Source organism: Helianthus annuus, chromosome 6 (genome assembly GCF_002127325.2).
Source record: "Helianthus annuus cultivar XRQ/B chromosome 6, HanXRQr2.0-SUNRISE, whole genome shotgun sequence".
Taxonomy (NCBI): Eukaryota; Viridiplantae; Streptophyta; class Magnoliopsida; order Asterales; family Asteraceae; genus Helianthus; species Helianthus annuus.
Genome location: NC_035438.2, coordinates 20,577,918 through 20,588,876, shown reverse-complemented (window position 1 = coordinate 20,588,876; position 10,959 = coordinate 20,577,918). Strand labels below are relative to the sequence as shown.

The following is a 10,959-nucleotide window of genomic DNA, read 5'->3' as shown; positions in this document are numbered from 1 at the left end:
CTGAAACAAAAATTATATCGATCAGATGCTGAAGTTGGCGAAAGAGGGGTGAATCTGTTGCTGAAGTTGGCGAAAGAGGGGAAGCTAGAGGGGCAGGAGAATGGTGGGTTGGTGATGAAGATGATGATGGTGATGAAGATGATGTAGAGATTTTTAATTGTTCAAGGGTAGTATAGTCATTTCATACATAGTTAACTGAGAAATTTAACTGATGTTAGGGCTGGGGACCAACCGAGTTCATTTTTGACAAGTTTTAGGACCACGCGTGTAATTAGTAAACCACTAGGACCAAGTTTGCAATTTTTGAAAACCATAGAGACCAACCAAGCATTTAACTCTAAATGTTATGAACCTTTTCTCTTTTGATTTTCGTTTTTGTAACTCCACTTATTCTCGTTGCAATAGCTTTTTTTAATTTAATGTTTTCCTTTTATGTATTGTGATTATTCATAAAAGTGTTTTTATTTATTTATTACACTCTTACACTTAACTAGCGATGATACATAGAAGTATAAAACACGCCTCATGGTTGGTGTGATTCATGCCTCCCTGTGAACATTGATGTCAAGGGTACATACATACACTCCTTCTTGCTTTGGTGGATATATTTTTTTATGTGTCACTTTTTGGTTTGTTGAGTGATGATATTTAGATGTTGAATGTGTTCGGGAAGTTGGGTATTATTCGAAATGGATATTTCTTGATGCATATACCATTGTATTGTTACGCGTAGGAAGGAGCATATTTTAGCAGAATGTGTGGACAATGTCAAAGAATATTTCTATTGAGCATGATTTATGCACATATCTTTTTCCAAGTGTGTGCGCATCCATACTATCGATAAGTTTTTTTTTTAATCAGTTTTTAGTTACAAGTTTGTGACGGTTTTCACATTGGATTTAATTACATTTTATCTTTGATTATTAATTTATGATGTTTAGCGATGGATTTAATTAACTTGTAATTTTTTGTTATTTTCAAATTTTAAGACAGTTGTATGTATTTTAGTTAATTTCTATCTTATTTACAACAAGATATTTATTATTATATATTGTACTTATTATTGCAGGTTTTTACTTTTTACTATAGTTTAGCCGTCGTCATTTTCAATTTTCGTCATCAACAACCCTAATAACTACATTTACACTAAGGTAGTGTTTGTTTTCTAATGAAAAGAAGACAAAAATCTTACATTATTCGATTATAAAAATGATAAATTTAATAAGATGATGATGCATCATCCATTTTAAAAAAGTCTTCTTGTTGCAAAGCCCACGGGCAACTTGTTTGAGGTCACAACTCACAACACACGGGGATCACCTAAAAGCTCTATAATTATTGTTTTGTTATTTACAGTAGGTACCCTCAACGTTTGTGTATATTGCATAAGTATCCTCTACCTTAAATAATAAACAAAAGTACCCACTTTATACAATATTATTTACATAGGGATTAGGTGTTGCTACAAGGATCCACCAAGAGGTTATTAATATCACTGTAGCGGTGGAAGAGATGGACCGGACCAGTCACACTTCGTCTTCTTCATTTTGTATTGAGACTGTAAAACACCATGAAAACCTTGTTAGAAGCATTTTTACACTCAAGTCAATCCAAAATTCAGCATAATCAATATGTATATTAATGTTATGAGTATAATGAGTTATATAGAATATGGGACTTCATGGGTATCAAGGAAGAAATCTCCTAATAAGGGTCATCAAGTTTCTCTTAAAGTAGAGATTAAGCTCTGTTTATATAGTACTAGGTTAGAACCCCGTGTATTACACGAGTTGAATAAATGTAATTTTATATACTAAATTAAAACAATTATTCTTTAAAAATCTCGTTTATTACACGGGTTGAACAAATGTAATTTTATATATTAAATAATAAAAAAATTATATCTCTAAAAACCTCATGTATTGTACTGAATAAATGTAATTTTATATACCAAATAATAAAAACACGTGTATTGTACGGGTTGAATAAATCTAATTATATATACTAAATAATAAAAAAAGTTATATCTTTAAAAACATTGTGTATTACACGGGTTAAATAAATGTATTTTTGTAACCTTGTATTTTACACGGGTTGGATAAATGTAATTTTATAAACTAAATAATAAAAAAATTATATCTTTATAAACCCCGTGTATTATACGGGTTGAATAAATCTAATTATATATACTAAATCATCATCATCATACTCAGTAAATCCCACAAATAGCAAAGCTAAGGTAGGGTCTGAGGAGAGTAAGATGTAGAGGTTGCTTTCAGTAAGACCCCCGACTCGATAGTAGTTTTGCATCAAGCTTTGGACATAAGGCACATAACACTTAGCAATCGGAACAAAAACCGATTAGTGCATGTTACCTTTTGTCTTTCTGCTATCAACGCCACCACATGATGATGATGCATGATTAACCGTCCGCCGCTTTTAACGTTATTTTCACAAATTTAGTGAAATAACGTTAAAATTAATGCAATTTCACTTTTGCCCTCCGAGCGTCCACACATATATACATTATTAAAAGTTAGATTAGATTATATATGAAATTAAGTGTACAACAAAAAGTCTTTATGAATTTCACGTAGAATTAATTGGAATCCTTTATTAAAAGTAGGTTAGATTATATATGGGCTTATACGTGTGAGTAATTGTGATTATTGAATGGTTGAATTTTGAGGGTTTTGAAATGTGAATTTGATTATGATAGATTATATTTTAGTTTTAAAACTTCTAGAATGATTGAATCAAATAAAAGGATTATGATTTCCTAGAAACAAAAATAACTGAGTTTTTTTTTTTTCTGATCATTTTGAACACGAGCAAATAGAACGATAGCATCTTAATAAAAAAATAACTAATTACAAATGTGAAACCCAATAATTTTACTTCTGTTCCATTTGAACGGAAAAGATAAGTACAAACTAAATTTAAAAAAAAAATGCAATATGAAATTAAGAGATAGATCAATAATGATGTATCAATAATGATTACACGAAACAATTATTTTAATATAAATATGAAAGCGAATAAAGTATTGTGGAAGAGATAGAATAATCGATATTTTTTTTCCATAAAATAAGAGATAAGGGTAAACTAAATAAAAAAGAGGTTTTAGCATATGCATATTAACGATCGACGATTTTTTCACGGTATTAGCAAATAGCCTAATGGTCTTGTGCTATGGTGACCTTTTGTAGCGCGAATTCAAATCTTTGCATGTGCAAGTAGAGGTGGGCAAAAAAAACCTGGTTCGTAAACCGAAACCGGTTATTAACCGGAACTGGTTGAAACCGGTACACCAATAATCAGTTAGGAATTAAAAAAATCGGCAGTTTGTAACTGGTTATAAATATTTAGGTTAGTAACCACTTATAAAAATTTAGGATAGAAACCGATTATTTTTAACCAGTTTTTAACTGATGTATCGGTTAATCGGGAAAAAAACCAAAAAAAATAAAAAAAATGAAAATAACTAGTTATTAACCGACCCAATTAGAAAAATTAAGTGATCTGTGCACCTGTATGGCTCTGTGTGCAAGTTGATATCTGGTGTATAGGTAAAAAACAAAACTTAATTTTAGCAAATAGCCCATGAAGATGACAAACATGTCAGCTAAACCCAAGCCCAAGATCTAGCCCAAGCCCATAATTAACACGTGCCAATGAAACAATTCTCACACGAGTTAACTAACACCAGTCTGTCCGGCCTCCCAAACCCCAAATTCGCCCCACAAACAACCAGTGACGAAGAAGACCATAAAAAACTCAACTTTTGGCTCTGATTCTTCATTAGTTTTTAATCGTTCGTCATGTATAGAGCCGCCGCATCCAGAATCAGAACCCTCAAGGTCAGTAAATACCAATCATTGAGACCTAGATATTCCAACGTATGTGTTACTATTGTTTTTCAATCATTTCGTTAAATGTATCCTAGGGTTCGTCGATTTGACCATATTTTGTTATTATTTTTGTGTAGTTTGAATATAGGTAATCTAGTGCGGGAAACAAAATTTAAATTTTTTATTGGCTTTCACCATTCTAGAATTTATTGTATGATTAAAAAGTTATTCTTTATGTGAGAATCATGAGGGGAACAGCTTATACATCGTATGATTATAGTGTTTCTTTTTATGAATGGTCAATGGTGGTAGATAGTTATCTAATGTTGTAAAAGATACTTTAGAAATAGAACAAAGACCGTAAGACGACATGCGACAATAGATGAGATTTTAAACTTTTGAAACTTTTCTGTAATAGAGCCTGGGTGGTAACGGGAACCTGACAAGGTTTGCAAGTTCAAGTGCGGTTGCAGCGAAATCATCATCAGGGGGTATCTTTAGCTGGTTTACAGGTGGTAGTTCATCCAGCCTCCCTCCTTTGGACTTTCCGCTCAAGGGCATTGAACTCCCGGCTTCTTTACCTGACCGTGTTGAAACCGAGAATACCAAGATAACAACTCTTCCGAATGGAGTTAGAATCGCCTCTGAAAATTCATCTGTAAGGAGTAGTTTACATTAAGTAGGCATGATAAGTTACTTTTGTTATGATGTAATTGTAATTGTTTGGACAGAACCCTGGGGCATCCATTGGATTGTACGTCAATTCCGGATCGATTTATGAAACGCCTTATTCGTTTGGGGCTACCCACCTTTTAGAACGTATGGCCTTCAAAAGTACCGCTAACAGAAGCCACTTGCGCGTTGTGAGAGAAGTGGAGGCTATTGGCGGCAATGTGACCGCTTCTGCTTCCAGGGAGCAAATGAGCTACACGTATGATGCTCTCAAGTCTTATGTTCCTCAAATGGTGGAGTTACTTGTTGACTCTGTAAGGAATCAAGTTTTCTTGGAATGGGAGGTCAAAGAGCAGGTAGTCTTCTTAATTTCTTAGTGCTCTTTTTCTTTTAATTATTCTTTTATTAAACATTTGATGGAAACAATGTTATAAAATTGATTTGCAGATCCAGAAAGTGAAAGCTGAGATTAGCGAATACGCCAACAATCCGGAAGCATTGTTGCTAGAAGCGATTCACTCAGCTGGATATTCCGGGGCATTAGCCAATCCTCTTCTTGCATCGGAAGGCTCGCTCAACCAATTAGACAGCACCATATTAGAACAATTCGTAGCTGTAAGTTTGGAGATATCTATTCATTAGGTGTGGATAATTATTATTCCATAAGGCTGATCATGTTGGAAATTTGTAGGAAAACTATACTGCTCCTCGGATTGTACTTGCTGCATCGGGTGTTGAACACGAGCAACTGTTGAAATACGCAGAGCCTCTTCTCTCTGACTTGCCAGGTGGCGCTCGAGTTGAGGAACCACAATCGGTTTATGTTGGTGGTGATCATCGAGTTACGGCTGACACAGGGGTATGTAATATGTTCCTTAAATTGTCCCTCATAAACTTTCCATCCATCTTTCGCAGGGGCGGACCCACATAGAGTGGGTCTGGGTCCCCGGACCGCATTGTTTTTAAAAAAATTAGTAGATTCGATATATTAAATTGTAAAAGGACCCCATAAATACAATTAGGTGGACACCATAGAATGAAAAGGAAAGCTGGTGTAGTGGTAAATCCCCTTGTTTACCAACAAGAGGTCATGGGTTCAATCCTTGTATAGCCCATTTTTCTTGTTGTTTTTTTAAAATCTAGTTCAAACCTCGCTTTGACCCGGCCCAAACGAGGACCGACCCGAAAATTTTAAAGTTTTGTTATGGAAATTTTGAACACCGAAAAAATGGACCCCATTGGAAAAAAATCCTGGGTCCGACACTGATCTTTCGTTTATTGTCTCTTTGTAATGCAATCCTCCCCCGACAGAGATCGAGTTTTGCTCTTGCATTTGAACTTCCTGGCGGCTGGCACAACGTGAAGGACGCCATGACTTTGAGCGTTCTTCAGGTCGGTTTTCTTTTAAGTCCATGCAATGTCAAACGATAATGAGATAATATAATCATGTGTTATTTATTTGCAGATGCTAATGGGAGGGGGTGGATCTTTTTCGGCCGGTGGTCCCGGAAAAGGGATGCATTCACGTCTTTGTAAGTTGTAGTTTTGTCCAATTGAAATACTTGCTTATGCACTTTAAAAGGTTGTTGGTTAAAATCTCATTCTTGATTGTGATTATATTGGTGAGCAGATCTTCGTGTCTTGAATCAGTACCCGGATATTCAATCATTTTCAGCATTCAACTCCATCTACAACAACACTGCGATTTTCGGAATCCAAGGGACCACCGTAAGATATCTTTAAGCGTTCAATTAATTTTTTTTGGAGTAAAATGCCATTCTCCGTTAAATGAGGGGCATTTCCGTCTTTTAAGACATTTTTTATTAGAATAAAAAAGACTATAAGAAATAAAGATCCACCTCTGTTGACTTTCTCCCCACCCAAACCCTTAAATCATCACAAAAATGTCAAAAAAGACGATAATATCCCTGACTTAACGTTATAAAATGGATGGAGTTAACGAGTTGGATGAAAATGGCAAGATTTCAAACCTTTTAGATTCAGATGCGGAAAAACAAACCTTTGAATGAAAGTCGAGTCGCAAAAGTAGCCAAACCTTAGGGACAAAAATGACATTTTACTCTTTTTTTGTGTGTAGTTTTAATAATTGAACCACTTTGTTACAGAGTCCCGAGTTTGCACGGGAAGCCATTGAGGTAGCTGCTAATGAGCTTATAATAATTGCTGATGACGGGGCAGGTGTGATTTCTCGACACGTCTTTTACTAATCTTTTCATGTGCTATCTAAAGATCACATCTGTTTTTCAGTTAGACGGGAACAACTGGCTCGTGCTAAACAAGCAACCAAGTCTGCTATTCTAATGAATTTAGAATCAAGAGTATGTAACCTATCTTATTCTTGATTGCTAGCCAACTAAAGTAGCAACATAGATGATTAGGTTTAATGTGCACGTCTGAATGTTGCAGATGGTTACGTCAGAAGATATAGGCAGACAGATATTGACATACGGAGAGCGGTAAAGTTTTAATAATGTTTAAATTGTCCGCTTATTAACCCGTTTTTTTTTTTTTTCGTTTGTTTTGTGTGTTGATAAAAATGGGTTGGCGTTTAAACAGGAGACCCGTAGAGTATTTCTTGAAGGCTATAGATGAAGTATCGGGCAAAGATATCGCTTCCATTGTGAAGAAGCTTCTTTCCTCACCGCTCACAATGGCATCTCATGGAGACGGTAAGCATTTTTTTCGGGTATTTTTATCAAGAGTTAATTACTGTTTTCGTCCCTGTGGTTTGTCAAAAATCACTATTTCAGTCCATTAGTTTAAATATTGCGATTTCAGTCCCTGTGGTTTCACTTTTGTAACCATTTCACTCCACCTCGTAACCATTTCAGTCCCTGTACTAACAGAATAAATGCATTGAAATGGTTACGAAAGTGAAACCACAGGGACGGAAATGGTTACGAAAGTGAAACCACAGGGACTGAAATCGCAAATTTTAAATTAATGGATTGAAATAGTGATTTTTGACAAACCACAGGGACGGAAACAGTAATTAACTCTTTTATCAATATATTATTTTACTTCTTGGACTTGTACTTATATTTAGCGGTTTTATGGCAGTTATAAATGTACCAACCTACGACTCGGTTAGCAAGGTGTTTCAACTATAGGGTTGATTTTGCTATAAAGCAACAAACTCCGGCGGATTCTGCCTTTTAGTGTTGTTTTTAGACAATGAATGGATAATTCTTTTGTCGACTATCATTTTTGACCTTACATTCCATTATATGTATTCTCTGTAAACCAAAGGTGGCGTTTTTGATGTTTAATGCAATGGTTAACGTCCATCATTTCCATCTTGGGTCCGCCACTGCTCATGATGTTAATATTTGATGGATTATGTTTGAGTGTACATGAGTTATATCTCGTGTGCCCGTGTCAACTCAGATTATACTAAAAGGCAAAAAAGATTTTATTGATTTAAATATTCATAAAAGTTTTCGTATTCATACATTTCAAAATAGTGAAAGTTATATAGTGGTCGACCAAGCCGGTCCAATCTTTCTACAATACAACTATATATAGCCGTATAATAAATGAAACGTTTCACAATTGTTGGAAACAGGTTCGTCCATTTTCTTGTGTTATAATGTGCTATTGATTGTAAACATATAGTCTGGAGTGGACCCCGAGTTCTTTGGCCATGTGCCTAGAGGCCCACCAAAATGTTACACTTAAATTAGGTTCATCCGTCTAGCCAGTAGCCACCACCTACATTATTATGTAAATGTTTTTTCTATAATAAGGGTACATCACATCACGTTCATGTATACCTTAAATACTTAAAGAATTTCGTGATGACACCCAAAAACGACGTCGCATGGTTGTACGATTGACATGAACATGCCAACATGGTTTGTGTTTGGTGATGATTTAGAGTTTTCAGGTCTCATTTGAAACTCTATTTAGACATTGGTGTAAAAGTAGGTATATGACTGGATGTGTAAGGTAGTGACGTCTTTTTTTTATAAAACATATAGATATTAACTCGCTTACAAAGTTAACGTTTGAGAGAAATTATATATGTTGTTGATATGATTACATTTTGACAATCAAGTCATGGCATGTGATGATGTCGATTTTGATTTCTTTACAACCTTATAAACCTCATACACACACGAGTGGTCATGTAGTTGAACCCAACTCATGTGTCACAACCGACAATGAAGTTTTAGCGCAAGTGGAGTAAGCTTGACCTTTTATTTTCTCACACTAAATATTCAATATTTACGTATCATTGTATCTTCTCTCATTTACCTACGTTGTAAACATTTAGATTTTATATCGGATCGTTAACAAGTACCCAAAGCCCGAGCCTGTTTTAGTTATAAATGTGTTATTGGTTTATACTAATATAAACCTTAATCAAGTAATTGATGGTATGTTTGAAGTTGGATTTCTTTTGTGAACCTTTAATGAGTACCCACTCACATATGGTGTGGGAGGCAGCCATACTCAAGTGCATTTAGAGGATGGGTATACCCATGGAATCAGCTGCAATTCAAACAGTACTTGTCTACTTTAGGTTAAGTGCTATCTAGTTTTAAATATTAACTAGTTTTTTTTACGTAGCACGTTGCAGCGAAACCGAGCAAATGATAATGTAAAACAAACGTGATTTTAAAATAAAGCATGTTGTTTAGAAAGCCAAACCACTAGAACGGTTTAGTTTATCATCGTACCGTTTTATCATACCAAATAAATATTTTATTTAGAGTACAACTTCGTTTTTAACAAAACTTATAACAGAATGTTAGGAAAAAATCAAGCACAACTACTTACTTAAGATTTTAGAAAAAAAAATTATAAATCAAATTAATCGATAAATTAATATATGTTCTAAAAAAGAAAAAAAAAGAATTATTAAAAAATGGTATAGAAATATATGGTTTTAAAAAAGGGGAAAAATTAAAAAGATGTTATTAAAAGTAAATATAATAAAAAACTATTATCATATATTAAATAAAAGAAAAACAAAAACTATATATTGTTATTTATAAGAGTAGACTGCCAAAATGGTCCCTGAGGTTTGGTAACTTTTGCCACTTTAGTCTAAAACTCAAACCTTTTGAATCTGGATCCCTGTTGTTTCAATTTATTGTTATTTTAATACAAAATCAAAATCTGGTCAGATTTTTCAGTTAACATCCAGTTTTTTTTGTCTTTTTCCTCCCTTTTAACGAAGGGCAAAATGATCTTTTAACGTTTTATTATAAGGGTGCACGGTATGGCTTCGATGAATGGTTCGGGGATGCCATTCACCGATCGGTGAACCATTTCCCCTAATTCGGTGACCCCCATTCGGTGATCGGTGACTGCTTTTTACGGTGAATAGTCACCGAATTGATTGATGAGAAGGGTGAACCATTTTCGACTGTTGAGGCTATATTTTTGACCGTTGCCCTCTTGACCGTTAACCTCTACTTTTATATAACCCACAATTTTTAATCATTTTAAAACACACAACTCTTTCAAAACATCTCTCTTTCTACACTCACAAACACCATGGATAAACAAAACAAAGGTGAACCCAAGAAAAAAGGTTCCGCTAGCCGAGGATCGGATTCAAGAAAAAAGGTTTCGCAAACGAGACAAGGTGATTTTAGAGATCTGAGTGCACCGGTTCAAACCTCCTACGGATATTCACCAACCTCTCAACCTCAATTTTTTTACCCCCAAACTTCACAACCGACTTTTTATAGCACCCAACCTAATTTTCCACCACAAATATTTTCACACCCAAGCTTCACAACCGAGTTCGATCCATTTTCATTTAGGACCCCGCCATTCAATCACCAAGAGAGAATGTCGAACGCCCACTTCCTATCTACGATGAAGACCAAGATTTAGAGGTTGTCCTCGAAACACAACATTTGGATGTAGATAGTGGCGAGGACGAAGAAGAATATGAGGATGAAGACGATGATATTGGTGAAGCAAGTGAGCCGAAACAAAAGGGAGTTAAGGTGGAGCGTCAAAGTTGGACGAAAAAACATGAAGAGGCCTTAGCCAAGGCATGGGTTCATTGTTCTTTAAACAAGAAACAACTCAACAAGGAAACCAACAAAAGGGGAGAGTTTTTGGAAAAAAGTTCTCGACCATTACAACGAAACGGTCGGCGAAAGTACTCGAACAGTTCATCAAGTACGTTCAAAATGGATGCCTATGTTGACTAAGATAAACTACTTCAACGGCCTTTGGCATCAAGCGGTAACATTTTTTTTGAACATCTAAAAATATTTTCCATAACATTGTTTATGTTTAGTTATTTTTTACTTTATATTTGTTATCTATGTAGGATCGTATTCGTGGTAGTGGGTGTGGCGACGTCGACGTCATGAATAGGGTTTTAACTGATTTCAAATCAAAATATCCGAGTGGTTTTCAACATATTGAGGCATGGGAGGTCGTTCGT

General features: G+C 35.0%; 1 protein-coding gene across 1 annotated transcript; it reads left to right on the top strand.

The window, feature by feature from the left end:
- The first annotated feature begins 3,705 nt into the window (after positions 1–3,705).
- On the top strand, positions 3,706–7,896 carry LOC110864939 (mitochondrial-processing peptidase subunit alpha). Its single transcript, XM_022114108.2, has 13 exons — positions 3,706–3,860; positions 4,270–4,509; positions 4,583–4,879; positions 4,971–5,138; positions 5,215–5,382; positions 5,835–5,915; positions 5,989–6,055; positions 6,154–6,251; positions 6,650–6,722; positions 6,792–6,862; positions 6,951–7,000; positions 7,101–7,213; positions 7,605–7,896. The coding sequence occupies exons 1-13, from the start codon at positions 3,822–3,824 to the stop codon at positions 7,652–7,654; spliced, it is 1,515 nt and encodes a 504-aa protein (XP_021969800.1). The 5' UTR covers positions 3,706–3,821; the 3' UTR covers positions 7,655–7,896.
- The last annotated feature ends 3,063 nt before the right edge of the window (positions 7,897–10,959 follow it).